The 18,814-nt window shown below is 42.2% G+C and overlaps 1 protein-coding gene across 5 annotated transcripts in view; it reads left to right on the top strand.

The window, feature by feature from the left end:
• Positions 1–18,814, top strand: part of il1rapl1a (interleukin 1 receptor accessory protein-like 1a) — a 167,673-nt gene that overhangs the window by 14,574 nt on the left and 134,285 nt on the right. For all 5 annotated transcript variants that reach the window (XM_079562471.1, XM_079562470.1, XM_079562469.1 and 2 more), the window contains exon 2: positions 6,555–6,657. In XM_079562471.1, the coding sequence (XP_079418597.1) occupies positions 6,576–6,657 (82 nt within the window). In that variant the 5' untranslated portion in view covers positions 6,555–6,575. The remainder of the gene's footprint in view (positions 1–6,554; positions 6,658–18,814) is intronic.

The following is an 18,814-nucleotide window of genomic DNA, read 5'->3' as shown; positions in this document are numbered from 1 at the left end:
AGTGATTCAAACAACAAAGTGTGCTACACCAATCTATGCATGTTATCAATGTGTTGCTATACAGAGCTTGTCTAATCTTAGCAGATCATAACTCATATACAATTTATAAAAAAAAACAGTTCTGGCATAACCTGTCTTCTTAAACATTTGTCTTTTTTCCTCCTTTTCAGCACGAATATTCCTCAATGTCACTTTAAAAAAAAAATCACAATCACTACTCCCATTCTGTGCACCTAATTCTAGTAAGAACATGGCTAAAACACATAACATCTGTTCCATAACATTTGCATATTTGCTATTTCCTGGGGACTGAGCCACAGCTTTTGTTATAAATGTAATAAAGGTACTTTTTCCATAGTTCACTGCACTCGCTTTCTTCAAATTGGATTAAATCTCCAAATCACATGATCAATCATCTGCGCTCGCTTGGCCAATATGGTAACACTTTCCCCCTGCATCTCGGTGGTGCAACACTTTCAGTCTACAGGGCCTTGTGCTTGAGAATTTAGTTGTTAAAATTGTTGCAAAAAGCCAGACTTGTTAACCATGTCCGTGTGAGTTGCAGTGCAACCTTCTACAAACTCTCAGGCTTCCTTCTCCTCAGACACTAACTTAAGCTCCTCCAGGGGAACCCCAAGGTGAGCATCCAGCAATCCCAATTTCTGGAAAAATCAAGTTGTCTTTGACACTTTTTATGAAATACTTTCTTAAAGCTGCCCTCAGCTATACTCCTGAGATATATAGAATATTTGCAATCCCTTCATGTATTTGTTTACATGGAGCAAGGGCAGGTGAGAGGTGTGTTGGGGGATGAGGGTTGTGTTGGGGTGAGGAGTGGGTTGGGGGGTGAGGAGTGTGTTGGGTGATGAGGCTTGTGTTGGGGGATGAGAGGTGTGTTGGGGGGGCGATGCAATGTGAGAATGCAGCCATTTTGGGACCGGCTAATGTAATAGCTGAGGGCAGCTCTAACCTGGGCAGACAACACATAATACTGATATTGTGCTATTTTCCTTGAGGCAGCAGAGAAGGAGCCGATTAGCATGTTACAGTGGCTCTCAAACTGGTGCACCACTGTTGATACACGGGCTGCTTTAGGTGGTCTACAGATTTCAGGTCCTTGTTTAAAATGATGCTATAAGTTATATTTAACTCCAGTTTTTCTATATGTTTTTGACCAGATTGCACAGAGAACCAAGGTTGTTTTCTGGTATAGGTTTTTTTGTTTCTGGACAGGAGGTCACGGTCAGATCAGAATTTGGAAACACCGAGTAGTTTATTCTAAGCAAAAATAGATGCTTTTGAAGTATGGGTGTGCCGGAGGCATCTATGTGTTCCATGCACAGCAAAGAAAAAAAAAATTCGGTCCTGGGCAAAATATCAGCAAAAACATCTCAATGAAAATAATAGAGAGGAAAAGACTGACTTTCTATGGATATGTGATCAGAGCCGACAACAGTTTGGAGAAAGTCATCATCCAAAGGACCATGGAGGGAAAGAGAGGCAGAGAACTAAAACATGATGGCTGGACAATGTGCGAGAAAAACTGGAAATGACCTATAAGAACTCTCATATATTTGCAAGAGCCTGAGCGAGCTGGAGATACCTAGTGGATTTGGTCTGATGATGAAGAAGAATCCATGCACACACCAAAGTAAACATTTTGTCTCTATATTAGAAGTGGGTTTGGGACATAAAGTGCACAAGGATGTAATTGTATTTGAGAGCTATTAGCTGAAGTCAGACACATCCACATCCCTGGAGCTGCAGCGCTGGCCCGGTGGCAGAGACCGACAGTAAATTCCTGCGCAGTGTGTCGGAGGTGAGTCAGCAGGCAGAGCAGGGCACCGCTCTCATTTTGTGGTATAAGGAGGAGCGCTGGGCAGACGGTGTGCTCTTCGGCGTGTGATGATGTGTAGCTTCATGCATGGCTGAAGCGCACAACTCATGCCAAGGCTCAGCGTGCACCTCCTCAAACACACCTGCTCCTGACGCCTCCGAGAAAAAAGAAAAAAAAAAACTGTCTGCAGTTAATGACACGAGTAACGGCTGTGGATTCGGAGGACGCCCAATCTAAACGCACCAAGGACAGGCTAGAAGATCTGCATATTCGTTGCTATTACTCACCCGCGTGTGCTTTTGTTTGCAGCATATTCAGTGATTCATAATTATATCTATGGTAGAAGGTTCAGTTATAGCACTATTTGTTTATTTTGTGGCCTTATGGGAATGAGTTAGAGACATTAAGCTTAGGTTGACTGCAAAAAAAAGGTGTGAACTAGTTTGTTTTTCTTCATGATCAATTCGGATATTGAAGTTAAATGAGTTAGTTTGAGCTGTACTTTTTTGTCCCCGTTTTTGACCCATCCTTCAATTCTGCTGGGACTACTGGCAGAGTGCAGCCTATTGTGCATGATTTGGGTGGATGGGGGAAATTGGAACCCCCAGTGGGAACCCGTCCAGAAACAGGAGCATGAAAGAACACATTCAATGCTGTGTTGTTGCCTGCACTTTTACGATATTAGCAACATCTCACTTTATAGATTTTGACTTAGACAAGCTTATTGATCCATGAGGGAAAGTACTTGGTCACAGGAGCTCAACTGATTAATTAAAGCTTAAAACAGTAAACAGAAAATAAAAGGAGAATATGTATCATTATACAGATTTGTGTATGTTTTTCAATGTATAACTTAGTATCGAGTATGTAGTGAATGTACAATTGTCTCATGTAAAGCGCTTTGTCACTGTCTGTGAAAAGCGCTTTAGAAATCAAGTTCTTTTTCTTATTCTTCTACTTCTACGACTACTTCTTCCACTTCTTCTTTTTCTTCTTCTTCTACTTCTACTACTACTTCTTCCACTTCTTCTTTTTCTTCTTCTTCTACTTCTACTACTACTTCTTCCACTTCTTCTTCTTCTTCTTCTACTTCTACTTCTTCCTCTACTTCTACGTCTACTACTTCTTTTACTTCTTCAACTACTTCTTCTACTACTTCTACTTCATCTTCTACATCTTCTACTTCTACGTCAACTTCTACTTCTTCAACTTCTACTACTAGTACCTCTACTTCTTCTACTACTACTACTACCTCTACTTTTTCTTCTACTGCTACTACTACTACTACTACCTCTTCTTATTCTACTACTACTACCTCTACTTCTTCTTCTACTACTACTGCTACTACCTCTACTTCTACTACGACTCCCTGTTCTTCTTCTACTACTACTACTACCTCTACTTCTACTACTACTACTACCTCTTCTTCTTCTACTACTACTACTACTACTACCTCTACTTATTCTACTACTACTACCTCTACCTATTCTACTACTACTGCTACTACCTCTACTTCTACTACTACGACTACCTCTTCTTCTTCTACTACTACTACTACTACCTCTACCTCTTCTACTACTACTACCTCTTCTTCTACTACTACTACTACTACTACCTCTACTTATTCTACTACTACTACCTCTACTTCTTCTACTACTACTGCTACTACCTCTACCTCTTCTACTACTACTACCTCTTCTTCTACTACTACCTCTTCTTCTACTACTACCACCTCTTCTACTACTACTACTTCTACTTCTTCTACCATTTGACCGACACGTTTATTTTACAAATGAATTGTCAGACTTTAAACAACAAGGTCAACCTCAACACGTACGCTGATAGACCTCCATGTTTGCAGTGCACTTACTTGAGCTCAGCCTCTTTTTCTCGAAGTCATTATTGCTAAAGTAGACTACATTACATTTGGTGGAAGTCACAGAAGACCCAGTTTGACTTTGTGTGCGAGCAATAGTCCAATGGCTTAGGGTGGCAGGTCGGTGAAGTCATGGCTGGCAGCACCCGAAGTCTCTGAGCTCTTGACGGCCCAACATGGCGGCGGCGCGCAGCGAGGGGCACTGACTTTGTTCGGTTTAATTAGAGTGTGACCGAGGCAGAAACACTCTCCTCTAAAACCTGTCAATCATTAAGGCTAGCCAAGACTATTATGTAGAGCTGGGACACTGTGGAAAATAGTTGAATAGAATTTGTCACCAAAAAAAAAAAAAGTTTCATTGCAAATCGTCAGAAGCTTAAAGAGAACGGTGGCATGTTATGATAAACGGTTCAACGATGCAAGGGAGTCAACAAGCACATTTCTCTTGCGGCGCGAATATGACACGGAGCCAGCGGATAATGAAGCAGCAGTCAGGGTTGGAGGGCTGTACGTGATTGAAGGTTTTTGCACTGAGCCGAGCGTCAGGTGCGAGTTTGTTGAATAACATCAGAATACGAGCGTTATTCCTTTTTCTCCGCTATCGTCATGCCTCCACACTGGAGAGCCCCACAAATCAATAGAAACTCCTCGTTTTCGTGCAATTTCCACAATTATGCCAAATCTCCTAGAAACGGTTTACTCAGACGGAGAGGATGTTTGTGTGTAATGAGGGATACAGCCATTAGGAAACAAAACCTCAGAGATGTTTGGACGACTGAGGCTGCAGCAAGTTGCTTGTGAACTTGCATCTGCAGCTAAAAGCACCCCATTACAGCCGCTGTAAGAAAAGAGGCAAAACGAATCCTGTTCAGTTACAACTTTTAAAATATGTTTTTATTATCTGTTCGAATTACAGTGGATTTAAGACTGAAAAATATATATCATGATCCCATTTGTTGTTGTTCGAGCTGTGTCATCGTAGCAGTTTCACATGGTTTTGTTTTCCGTTTCAATAATTTGTGAACTGTTGGATTTCGTGCTTTATTTAACATTAGCTTGTGCTTAGCTTATTGGAACAAAAACATCTCAAACTTTCAGTGTTGGGGTGTGCCAGGAAGTTATTGGCAGTGTCCTGCTTATTGCCAAAACAGAGGGAAGTGATGGAGGAGAGAATGGTGGTCCTTGTGAGTGTGGTGTAAACAGGTCCTGAAAGAGGCTCCTTTCATGGACTATGCTAATGTGCTGCAGCACGTGACTGAGTGAGTCTGAGTCTGCCCCTGCCTCAGTGTGAGAGGGAACAAGGTGCTCCGCTTTCTACTTCACAGGCTTCACTTTTGTCTGATTATAAATAAGGGATTCTTTGCTTTCGGCGGGTGTCTTCTGAGGTTGCTACAGTCAACTGCCTACTTTCAAATGAACAGTAATTGATCGGGCATAAGTTGTTTTTTGGTGCTACAAATAGCGCCCTACTTTGTAATGACTGCATGATGTGTTGAAATCTATTGCCTGTTTGCGATGTGTCCTTGGCTGCTACTCCTTTACTGTTTTGCCAAACTGAATAGAAAAAGTTCATGTTATTGTGCGAAATTGCTGACCGTAAAGTCAATCTGCAAATGTGTGCTGACGACACCGTTGTCCACGTGTTGGGTAAGAATTGTGCTGTAGTCAGTGAAAAACTGAACCAGAATTTGAATAAGATCTCTTCCTCGCTTCAGGACTCTTGCTTAACTCTTCACATCAAGTGCATTTTTTTCTCCATCAAGAAAGTGCCAACTACTGGTCTGCAGGTCCAAATGAATAGAGAGGGAATTGAACAGGTGTCAATCAGAGATGAAATATTTCAGAATAAAAGCCATGATAAGAGGATGTATTAAACCGTTATCAAACAAGAACTGCTTCAAGATAATAAGGAAATGCTTAACTCTTGAGTGTGTGTAAATGTTTTTTAATTCCATAATCCTCTTTCATTTTTCCACTGTCGGTCTGGTCGACCAATTAGATTAAATGCCTCGATGGACTGGCCGTGGGGCCTTTGAGTGCATGTGTGAGTAGGTTGCAGAGCTGTGGTAGGTCGACCCGAACAGCCTCAAGTGGGGAATGTAAAGTGCCTTTTAGGAAAACATCTTTTGCTTGCAATTCATTTGAGCAAACCCATCCAGGCACGAGGAGAAAAACATGCAAACTCCACACAGAACGGCCCGCATGGTCTTGGGATTGAACCCACGACCTTCTTGCTATGAGTCAAGAAGGTCTGCTACACACGAACAAACATGGTACTCAGAATTACTTTCATACTATATTGTCAGCATTAATCAAACCTATTTTTTGCCTGTATCCACATTGCGGTGCATTAAATCTATTCTACTTTATCAATGTTGGATGATGCCATTTACTCAAGCGGGATGGGTGCTGCAGAATGAGTCACCTCCATCAATTACACTGATAGTGCCGTGTGTGAGTGGCTATAGGGGTAGGGGCTGCTCCATGCCACTCACCAGTCGCTCATCTTAAATTCTACTCAAGGTCCTCTCGTTTTTTTTTTTTAATGAACGTCTATCTCTTACACGGCTAATTATTTCTTTATTGATTCGTCAGCATCCCGGGGAACAGTTTTCATGAAATATATCCACGGCGCGATAACCTGTCTCTGTTGCAGTGATGAGGGAAAAATCATTAGAAGGAAGGCCCCCCGGGGGGAATGGAGGCGGCTGTTTTGATGTGAGCTTGTATCCCGATGTGTTAGTGGCTCTCGAACAGCGGCGCGCGTTGCAACATGACCCCGCCTCGCTCTACACTGACTGTTCTCTCTGACTCCTCTTCCCTCTGTGCTTGTGGTTGCAGGACTGAGGAGTGGGGGGGAAGATGAGACCTCCCAGCCCTCTACTGATCCTCTTCTACTTCACGCTGTCGAGGAGCGTCAAGGTGGTCTCCAAGAGGGGCTCAGGTACGGAAAACTCTCGCTCACGCACTTCACCGCACAGTGGGGTCAAGAAGAAACTCATCGGTTTATTGTATTTTCTTTTTCAAATAAGAATAGCTTTTGTAATATGGTTCGTGAGATTGACGTTTCTGAATAAATGTCAGCAACAAAATTATGCTTTCTGTACCTTGCAACAGACCCTCAAAGGCCAAATTCCTTTCTAAACAACTCTCAGCAACTGCTTGAGTGCGCAGTGACACAAAAACATATTTTCTTACATGCGATTCTACATCAAATCCCTGTTAACATGTACATCGCTCTTCTTTGCGCAACATTAGGCCACCTTTAGCTTGTATGCCCTCATGACACAGTGTTGTTCTACTGGCATTTGTTACCCCCCCTCCCCGACACGTTGCATTGTGTATCCGAGATGAGTGGGAATATCTAAAGGGCTGACCTTTAGCTGAGGGTCGGTATTGAAGGAACAACAGTGACATGAGCCGCAGAAGGCCAACCTATGAAAGAGTAATGCAGGGAGGCTACTGATGCGATGCTCCATGACACACATTACAAACGTGCCAGGACACAGAAAACCACCGACGATTCATTTGGCTCGTCTGATGGATAGACTCGAAGTAGAAAGGCACTGTTAAATGAAAGCCAGTCGAACAAAATTGATTCTACATGCTTGAAAAAATCTATTGCATAATTATTACATGGTATTCATAGATTTATCGCTAGTGTAGGATATTAATTGTGAGAACCGAGCTTGCGCAGTTCCAAATATTCACCAGGAGACTGTGGCAGAGCAGTGCAAATGTATCTGCTCCACACTCCTCCATTGTTTTTATCGATTGAGTGGCTTTGTGTTTGGGCCACTGTTTGTCCTCCTGAATCGGGCCTGTGGTGTTTCTTGCGTGTTTCACACCTATGTGCCCGTTGTTTTCCGTCTTTCCGAGGATTTCCATATAGATCGGATCTGTGGCCTGTGCATCGGATCAATCAAGTGACTCCTCTGGGTCCTTCACTCAAATATTGATAGCAGTGGAGTCAATATTACCGCCCAGCCGAGGGGTCAAAGGTGATAGAGTGTGAGCAGGCAGTTTAGCTATTTAATGGCTCTTTGAGGGGCTCCCGTGTCGGTCTGCAGCATTATAAAAGAGGCATGTGAGGGATCTGACAGGCTAACATTATACGTGGGTAACTATTGCTGTGTCAAAAAAGGCCAGTTTCCTATGCTCATCTGTACCACTGTCTTAAAGCAGTACTAAGTAACTTGTTTACCTTAATAAATCCTTTACATAGTCCTTCTGGGGGTAATACTGTACAAGTGTTGATGGGATGATTAGGGGGGTCTTTCATCTCCCCCTGGTGTCTCTGGCCAGAAAACCACAGTCGGAGGCCCCAATACACACTAATGGAATCACGAAGAAGAACAGGCTGACGGGCAAAGCTAACTGCGAGCTAGCGCCACTTAAACAGTATTTACAGCCACATTTGAGTGAAAAAAAATATTTCCATTGTGTAATTGGATGTACAATATCCCTCTCTCCCTTTGTCTTTTCTGTCAGCGTAGTATTTACTCTCACGGACAATTAATGAGTAAAAATACGTACGACACCTGCAGTGCCGCTTATAGCCTCTAGGGGCATGAGTTACTTAGTTCTGCTGTAAGACATGTCTAATTGCAACATCTCTTCAACGTGCTTATGCTGTAAATATGAGGCAGCATTTTACCAAACAAAAATCGTTCTGCAGCTCGTGGTCCAGAGGTTGTTTTTATGCCGTGTCCACGAACTGCCTCTGCGCATGAGATTGTTTTACCTGTGTCTGCTCTGCGTGATGTCCCTGTGCTTCATGTCTGCGCAGCTGCACCACTGAGTCGCAGGAGAGAGAGAGAGAGAGAGAGGGGAAAAAAGACACACATGGCAGTCCTGTTCATTTCAGTCCAACTAAACTCCTTAAAGCACCTTGCAGATCTTGCATTTTGTTGCTAGTTTTATGCAACCTTCAAGCACCTTTTACTACTACATTAAAGCTATCCAGACCGATGTCATAGATAAAATGCCTTACCATACCTTGGATAACAGCAGTGAAATGAATGAAAGTTCTGGATACCCTTGAAAATATGTTTGAAATGACATTCTGTACAGAGAAGCAGTAACTGACTTAACACAAATATAATCTTCTATCATTGCTATTGTGTGCTTGTCCATAAACAGACGGTGAAGCTTTTCCCAACAGTGCTCTGCTGCCTTGTTCTGTTGCTGCTGTATTAGCTTTTGACAAATTGAAGTGGATATATGTGAAGTGTCGGCGCCAGGCACAAAATGCAGCGGTAAAGATGATTAATTGCGGGATGAAGCCCCGGGTGGGTGATTGTTTCTGGGTCAAAGGTTTGGGACATTAGTCTTCATGTGTTCGGGGTGAAGGAGATGAAGCAGTTGGTCTCTCATGGCTGCCGATATATTAACTTCAGATGACCATCTCTGCCGCGTCTTATGGAGCATCCAGCCATGTCTTGTGCCGTTATTGTTGAAAGTGTGAGAAACAGATTTTGTGTTTTGTGCATTTTGGCGTCACTTGGGACTAGTTTGTGTTTTCTTGCGGGTTTGGGTGAATTCATGAGAGTTTCATCGCACAACCTTGAGGAGCCGCGGATAACGGATCAGCTATGAGGACTTGATTAGCCCTCAAGAGGCACTGGATAAAGCCGCACTTCAATTGATTTTCTTGCCCCAAGTGTCCACGCCGGATTCCTGGAGTTGTAGATCTCTGAAATCCTATAATTATTCAATGTGGAGTCTGCCCGGGCCTGTATTACCTGAATTAATGACTTTCCCAAAGGTGTAGATAGGAACTGCATGTGCCTGTTATTCCCCCATTGTTTGCGCCGCATCTTAGTTTGTACCACTCATGTTTTTAATGACCTCTCGAGACTGTAAAGGCTGCAAAATAGCAATTAAATTATGGCTTATTACAAATATTTAGATATCAGCTTTTGAATTATGGGATTACTTGTATTTCCCGATTGAAATTTCTCTGATAAGTAATCCGATAGAATTAATAAAGACATAAACCAGTTCATTATACATTTATGCTGAACAGGCTAATATTTTATTTGCATATTTGGGTTTTTTATAATAATAACCACTTGTGTGCCACAGCTAGTCGTTGTTTAGCCTTCCTTTGGTCACTTAACCTCTTAACCCCCACCTGAACCAAGCACATTTTGTCGATCAGTCTCGGCATTACCCAAATCTAAAAGCTTCTTGGAAAAAAGCTTCAAAAACATGATGAAAAAGCAACAATAACACAGTCAAAAAGCGACAAAAACACGACTAAAGAGTGATGAAAAAGCAACATAAAAGCCACTAAAGAGCGACAAAAAAGTGAACAAAACGCAACATAAAAGTGACAATGGAAAAACTGACTGAATGTCGAAATCACAACAAAAATGTGCTAAAAACACGGCGACAACGCAACAAAAAAGTCACAATTAGTTTTGCAGGTCTTAGCTTTCAAATGAGGCGTTACACTGGCCAAGCTCTCCAGTCGAGAAGCTTTTAGATTTGTTTTACAGACACTGTGACTTGGCTGATCCATAGCCATCACAATTAGGTCATTATCAAACTCGCACTTTCCCCTGTCGTTTGGCGGGACACAATTTTGGGGGCCACATTGGGGACACACTGCATCATATTAATGCCAGCTCAAATGCTTTTCACTTTGCAACTGTCAGTGTTCAGATGCTCACGCCTTGCCAGTTCCGTTTTTGCGAGCCATCCATACAATCCATATGCAGCTGAGTCGTTTGCTCTATAGTGCAGCGAATGAAGGGTCCAAAGCGGTTGTGTTTTCGCAGCGCAGTGACCAAGGCCGCGCTGACTGTGTGAGATTTACTCCCGGGGACTTTGAGGACGGCTGTGACAGAGACAAGCTGTCAGCCCCCATCCATCAGCCTGCAATAGTGTCTATCTCTGAAGCAGCTTGGCCCAGTCAGACCTGAGAGGGGCCAGTCCCAGCCCCGCTCTGTCCCACTGATAAGACCTACAGAGGAGAAGTGTAATGAGACGGGACAGGCCCTGGCTCTCTTTAGTGCACGCAAACACAATTACCAATTTGCAGCAAAAGCTTGAAGTCCAATTGGAGAACGTTAGCAATGTGCCAGAGCCTTTACCTGAACTATTATCATTTAATTTGTTATAGTTTCAAAAAGGGACAAAATGGGAAAATTTCAGAATATCGGCTCAGAGACAATAATTGCACTTTGTGGATAAATTGTTTCATTAACTTTAGGCTATTTCATGTTCATGTGTTGTGTCCGCAGCAACTTTTGAAAGTAATTTACTGAAATCATTATCAGGAAAAAAAAATCTGCGGACGTTATTAAAAAATATTGTAAATTAACCATCTGTCGTTTACGCTTCAGGCCACTTATTTTTTAAGCTAATACCGAGATTAATTTACCAAATAAATATGTTCGTTGGCCCCAGGTCTTTATGCCATTAGAACGTTATTATAGCCTGTTGCCATGGACACAGTGGTGGATCTTTGATAATTGGTGATAAAAGTTAATTGTCCCGGAAGAGCCGCCGTCGCGAGGTGTGCTGGGACTGCATGCATGATACGCTACAGATGTTGTTAATGCGGCATGAATGTTATTTATCCAGTTACAACTGAGTTTCCCACCTGTGTTCTTGCCAGATCTATTTACATTTTGAATGCCTTTGAGCTCCTTCATATGTGTTTCTTTTTCTATCAAAATATTTAAGCAACTTATGAAATGTTTTTTTAAGTTTCTAAATGATGAGTTAAAAGTTCTGTGAGGTTAAAAGTCATTTGCCCTAAAACCACTCCAAACACTGGCTGTCTGGTTTAAGATAATGTTATAAATACCGTTTCTTAAAGTTGCCAGTATTCTGAATGAATGGAAACAGTAGCTACATTAAATATTTTGCCCTTGGTCAGAAATGATCCGGTTTCTGTACTTAGGTTGGGTCGGCCATAAATCTGGGGCTAATTGGATCATTTAGATCCTGTGCTTTTTACATTGCCTCTGTTAGCAGTCGCGGCGCCCTTAAAAACACACTTTCATGCTCCACTTCTACCTGAGGGCTGCCCCATTAATCACTCCAGCTCTGGGACACTAGTGCTGGCTCTCCCCAGGTCAGGGGTCACGTGTAGTGTATCATCACGCTTTGCCCGTTGGGTCCTGCTGCTTGTTTGTGTACTACCCCACCCCCCTCCCCTTTCACACTTGAGGATGCAGCATAGAAGACCTGTGTACACCTGGTCCCACTACTTTTTTTTTATTCCTTCCATCTGTTTTATTATTGTTTTTGTTATAAAGGAGCAGGATGACTTAGGTTTGCAACTACAGATAAACATTTATTGTGTGGAAGTAGTTATTTCAAGGAGGGAAGGAGAAGAAGATTGGATTATTTGTATAGCACTTTTTCACAGCACAAGACACCAAAAGCTCCTCTCAAGGGGTAATCTTTTCCCCTCACTCCATTCTTGGATGTGGTAAGCGATGTATGAAGCCACAGCGGCCCTGAGCTAGACTGACAGAAATGTGGCTGCACACTGCGCCATCCAACCCTCTGACTACCACCAACCACTCACCAAAGCAACCAGGTATTCCCCGACCAACCAGGCCCATCCTGTGTAATCTCTGAAAGATTTGGCATTCACAACGTGGTACAGTAGCAATTAGAGAGGCACCGATCCAGCTTTTTTGCTACCGATACTGACGCCGATACTGGGGTTTGAGTATCTATCCATGTCCAATATTTACAGATACCAAGAGACTTTCTTAAAAGTGTCTTTCTCTGAGTGAAAAAAATGAATTGACTGTTTTCTCCATTTTAAGATCGGAAAAGTCATATTTTATTGTCATGATGATGACAGATCAATCATCAATTATATCTATTGATGAACTAATAGATAAATATTAAACAAGGATCACTGGACTTCTCTACACTAAATATCCTCGGGTATATGACAGGCTTTTTATTACATTAATATAAACAACTCACATAAAGTGATCTGATCATTACAAACATGTTAGATCTGTTTTTTCTTTAACTAAAATACAAACGCTTGGCTTCAGCAGTGATTATTTTTATTTTATTCGGCTTCTTAAGGTGTTTCTATCATAGTTTCTGACCCAGCCTTGATTAGTTTTCATTAGCATTAACATGCACCCGCTAGCTTTAGCATTCTATTGCTAGCGCGGCATTTTGCAGGGCGATCAAAAATACATTTGCGGAGGTTAAAAGTAAATAAGCGATTTATTCTCCAGGTTCTTATAAAATGGTATACAGCATGCCCATATAGATTTAGGTGGTAAAAGTTGTGTTATTAAAGTGGTGAGAGCCAAAAACTGGTAGCAATTCAGTATTGGCTGCAGTTTAGTAGTAGCAATAATACGAGTAAGTACCGGTAATAAAGAGGTGTAATCGTACTAGTGTTAACGAAATATTGTGGAAACATTACTTCTAAAACACCTTTACATGTATATTATCATGTTAAATGTATTTTATGTCTGGCCCTCTCTTCATAAGCATATTTTAGGGTGTCCATGATGTGTGGTTGATAAAAAAAAGAAAAAAAAGAAAATAATAAATAAACAGCACATACCAACTGAGACCCCACCTGACTCCATTCATTGCTTCGCACCACTTCAAGATGTCGTGGGCACATTTTGTCCATTTCCGATTGTGTGGAGTGCGCCAAGCGGAGTACATCACTAAACACATCCATGGCCTGCTGACTGGCCTGTTAGCTGGAGTAATGGCTTCTAAACGTTGCCTGCAGGGATGAGTGCACCGACTGCAGTGGCGAAACCAAAGGCACGCTACACTTTAAGTCCGACGTCGCAAACAAAAACGCCCTCACTTAATTTGTAGAGTGCTGGAGAGTTTACTCAATTGCCCCGAAGGTTTTTATTGAACCCGCGTTATAGGTACAATGTAAATAATAGGGTCATTCAACAGCGGCAAGTACTGGATTTCAATTTGCTCCATCCAACCTTTAAGTGCTCAGCAAAGCTTTCGTAAGTATGATTTGTAAATGGACAGAGAAAATGACTGTCTTGTTCTGGTGATATTTGCTATACGTCAGACTATTGTTTGTGCTGCCCTTATGTTCAATGTTAAAAATAGGAAAGTACGTTTAAAGGTACACTGCGTAACATTTTGGACTATACTGTTGCCATCATTACAAAACATGCTCCTAATGACCAGCTCGACCGAAAATGCAGTGAGAAATCAAAGAATGGATTTGGATGGGAACCTAACCTGTTTAAATCTCAAATTCTGCTGACTTTAGTCGACATCTCCATGGAAACGAGCTGGAGACGCACCCACTCCCGGTAAAGTTATGTCATGTCTTAGGAGAGCTGAGCCGCTCACAGCAAAATCACATGTTTGTTTGAGGTATTTTTTAATGCTGAAAATATCTGTCATAAAATAAAAGCTTGTATTTCAATTTCATTTTTTGGGGGTAAAATTCTACGCGGTGTAACTTTAAGTAAAAAAAAATCCTCCAAGCTAGTATGCTGTGGACATTTAGTGGTCTAAATTTTGATGCGCTTGTCCAATGCTTTGTGAATCACCAGCAACGTCTTCTCCCTCTATACTTCCATTGTACCTGTAGTTATCTGTTTAATAGACCTCGCCTGTACAACCTGAGCTGGCCTTATGTTAAAAATAGAATGGACTTAAAGAGTGGAACCAGCTGTGATGTCGGCGTAATGTAGCGTACCGTCCCATAAGCCACCGCTGTCAGCTCACTATCTGCCCAATGATCCCCGCTGCTCACGTCATGGAAGTGCGCATTAAATCGAACACTTCTGTATGTGCGATCTGGCAACCTTGGCCCCCTCGACTGTTTCTCTGAAGATAGAAATGAGACAGCCAATATTGCGATGACTCTACGAACGTCGCGCTTCAAATCCCCGATAAGGCGCTGCCGTGGATGACTGTAAATCTGACAAGGCCCCACGGCATTGTGGGGGATGATGTTCTGTGTGGCGGCGACGCTTGGATAACCCCGCTGTAAGTGCAGAGAAGTTAGTCATTCACTTAATTTATTTGTCAAGGCAATCTCTTCTATATTCGCAAATCATTTTGGCAGCATTTCGCCGACACTTCCAAAACCCAAATGTGCCCATCTATAGGTCCGCTCTGTCAGGGAGATGGACACAATGACACGCACAAATAAGATGTAGAGGCTCTTACTTGTCATGCCTGTCTCGTTGTACCCAGTCCTCCAAAACATGCCACTATCGGACATTAAATCCTGCATTTTCGGCCGCAGGAAAACACGGTAATAGTTTATTGACAGATCAAGTGTCCACATTGACATTTTGTCCCCGGTTTTGTCTGGCCACAGCACATCTCAGGTTAAATTAATGATCACCCAGAACTGTTAATGTGGCACGTCTACAAACTGTATCTGCATAATCAAACAATAGCATGGAGCATTCGTTTGGGCAATGTCGAAGCGAAGCGTCTTCCTATGTCACACGAACGTTCATGTAATCCGTATCCTTGCAATTTGCCAGTGCCCTGAATTTACTGTACACATGCGTCAACTTTTACTGTGGGCTTACAAAATCCACTACAGAGGCTGTCTCTGGCCGGTCAATAGCTCTCGCTCTAAACGATGAGGAATGGGGCGCTCTGCAGTAACGCTGTGGCCCCGAGATTGATCACATGCAGACTACTGAAGATTAAATGGCTTTCTTGTGGAGAGCCGGACTGCCCCTGGATGGTGCATTGAGTAGGTAGGAAACCCGTTTCTGCTCCACTCACCACAGCTGCACAGCCTTGGGACAGAACAGCTATGCAGGAAATCGAGCCACAAAACTATAAGCGATAGAGGAATATTGAATCTCCCAGTATGTGTGGGGTCTAAGGAAAGATGGAATGCATTATGTAAAACAGGCTGTGTTTTGTGTAATTTCGTTGATTTGTTTGTTTGATAGAAATGATTGTGTCTTGATTAACCCTATAATTTTGGTAGTTCCTCACTTTTTGGTCCTGATATGAATCATGAAAATATCCATAAATTGTTTTTAATCTTACTGATTGCTAGGAATCTGCAAAACTAATGATATACAACTGGTGGCACGTAACTCCAATTTAAAGGGAGGGAATTACGCAAAATCGACTTGGACATTTTTACCAACTTACAATCCGTCATCCAAAATATTCTTTACGTTGTTGTTTTGATCCATTCATGCATTTTTGATCAATCTTTGAATCTATTCAGCTTACACAACGCTCCTACAATTTACGCCCAGGCTTCTCCTACAGCCCCATAACCTGGATGCGCTCTCCTCACCTCTCCAGCCATAGCACAGCTCCTGCGACAGGCAAAAACATCCCCCGAAGCTTCACTACCACAAAACCACATGGTACAGCCCGCTCTGATACTACTGTGGCATGCTATATCCACAGGGCTGGAGGTTTGTTTCGAAGGGGAGCAGTGCATCTGAGGGGAGGAGGGGCTCAGGGACAGTATGCACCTGATGACATTCCAAGATAATCTTTGAAAAATCCGTTTTGGATCAAGATTTTCTAACCTAGCTACGTCTGTTATTGCCAACTACCAGTAAAAATCTTAAAGGAACAGGCCATCGTTTTTAGATACTGAGATATGTTCTTACCTTAGCTTAGACGAGTTGATATGTAGCTGTCTGGTCTTTTTGCAGGCACTCAGTCACGTAAACAGAGCACAGACGTTGTTAGCATTTAGCCTCTCCTGTTCTCATCTATGGATCCAAACGGAGGTGAAGTTAGAAGCGACCAAGCTCTTCGTTTTCCCTATTTAAATATGGTTACTTGAGCCTGTACCCGATTCAAGTATAGTTACACAAAATTAAACGTGTAGATTTTCTAGGGGGAACTATATTGTATATATAGTTTGGATCCATAGATGAAAAGAGAAGAGGCTATAATGCTAATGCCGTCTGTGCTTTGTTTATGTGACTGAGGGCCCACATAAAGACCAGGCAGCTACATATCAACTCGTCTAAGCTAAGGTAAGAACATATCTCAGTATTTAAAAATGGTGGCCTATTGATTTAATATATTTGCTTAAAGATATTGTGTGAAATCAAAATAATACCAGCCCCAAACGGCCAGCAAGCCTGCCATCTGTTTTACCAATGCAGTATACAGGCACATAATTCAGTGTGTAGCATGTGTGCATGTTTGACTCTATTACGATGGGTGTGGACTTCATGCTGCATATTTTAATAGCCAGCATATGATGAGGAAGACGCTTAAAATTCCCGTGCTGCTCCTGGCTGATAATGAAGTAATTATATTTATGTTATCCCGCGCAGCGTAAATATGTCGATGTATCAAGCGTGTGGGTTAATCCAGAAATAGTGTTCCAGGTAATTAAATGAGTGTAAATAAGGAGGAGTGCAGAGCGATGCTTTTACGAACATTAAGGTAATTTAGTCATCATGGTGTGATACACAGGCATGTGTGTTCCTCCATTCCGCCCATAAGTATGTTGTGATCGCTAATTCCCCAGAAGCTGCAGATGCCGTCTGTTCCCACACACGTGAAAGGAATATCTATTTTCTAGATTTTTCCATATTTTTTAATATGCAGTAAGTAAGGTATGATAATTGCTGAGGCTTTACAGTGGACTTTTACTCCCTTACCAGACAAGCAGTGAGTCAATGCCCAGTTTACTGTTTTAACTCGACTGCTGTGAATTGTCTATTTAAGGGCTGATTAATCAAAAGATGAATCTGATTCAAAAGATCGATTGACAGCACAAGCCAGGTTGTAAGATACCATTTTCAAAGCATAATAAAGTGTAGTTGTGAAGAAAAACACAACTGTTTTTGGTTGTCCTGCAAGTTTGTGGGTGACTGTAAAAAGCCCTCATGGCTAAACCAACATGTAAACATATTTGAATTTACCAAAGCTGTTGGTTAAATCCAAAGATGTTGGTTAAAACCATAGCATCATAGCTGTGATTACTGCCACTTCTTGTGACATATACTGTAAATATTCTAACAAATAATTTAACACCTTCTCTATAGGCTCATAAACATTTTTTTCAGTCATCCAGGTTAATATGTCTTTGATTTATTCATTTTATAATTATACCATATTTGTCTTTTGAGGTTTCGGCTTGCAAACCATTACAGTGACATTTTGCAAATCACAGGGGTTAAACAAAGTGATCAATTAATTATAAAAGCTTGAATAATGAATGAGAGCCATCCGCAGCGGCAGCTCTACCTGGCATATGGAGAGCTGCTTGATTGTGCTTTGACAGTGATTTTAAATGTGGCTGATTACATCAGATGCCTTTGCAAACCCAGAGGTGAGACTGCAGGCAGTAAAAAGTACAAAGACCAGCGTTCTAGAAACCCCTTCAGGCCATTTAAACTACAATTACCCGCAGTCCTGTGTCATCTCCCGGTGTCAAAGTGATCCGCCCTCGCGCGCTGTTGTTAGACCATCACAGGCACAAGCCGCACACATTGGAGTAAACGCCGGGCTTGCTGTTCATGTGCTGCTACCATCGCTCATTAGGCAAAAACTTAGAAAAAACTGCTTCATGCTGAGAATGTGGGGGAGGAATCTGAGTATGTCTCCAAATGCTAATGAGAGAAGGCTGCTTCAAGAGACTGCTTTGTCTTAGCTCTATTCATCCTAGTACGTCTTGTATTGTTGTTGCTGTTTCCTCTCTCTTTTTGCTCATAATGGTATAGAGCAAATTCTAAACTGTTATTTTTTACTTACCATCAGTAAGTAGCCCAGTGCTGCCCCATCACCCTGACAACTAGATCCCTTCCTTTTCCCTTCTGCTTATCACCATAACAACTAATCTGCTGTAAATAGTGCTGTCTGCCTTTATCCGTCTGCACTTTCCTCCACCAGTTCTCGTCTGCTTGTTTGGAGTTAGCGTCACCATGCTCCTGCAGTGCGCTGTACACTCTTCCCTGTTCATAGTTATCGAGGCTGCTCATGTGTTCATTCTCTCCGTGCCCCTGCAGATGTGGGTGGTGACTGCACAGTAACCTTTACAGTGCTGCTTCACATGATCAGGCGCTGGAACTGTGATGGCGATCAATATGAACAAAAAGCCGTACCAAGTTACACAGCAGATGCCTGATTTTCTCCTTTTTGCTTCAAAG

This window comes from Gobius niger (genome assembly GCF_951799975.1).
Source record: "Gobius niger genome assembly, chromosome: 9".
Classification (NCBI taxonomy): Eukaryota; Metazoa; Chordata; class Actinopteri; order Gobiiformes; family Gobiidae; genus Gobius; species Gobius niger.
This window is presented reverse-complemented; position numbering and strand designations above follow the sequence as displayed.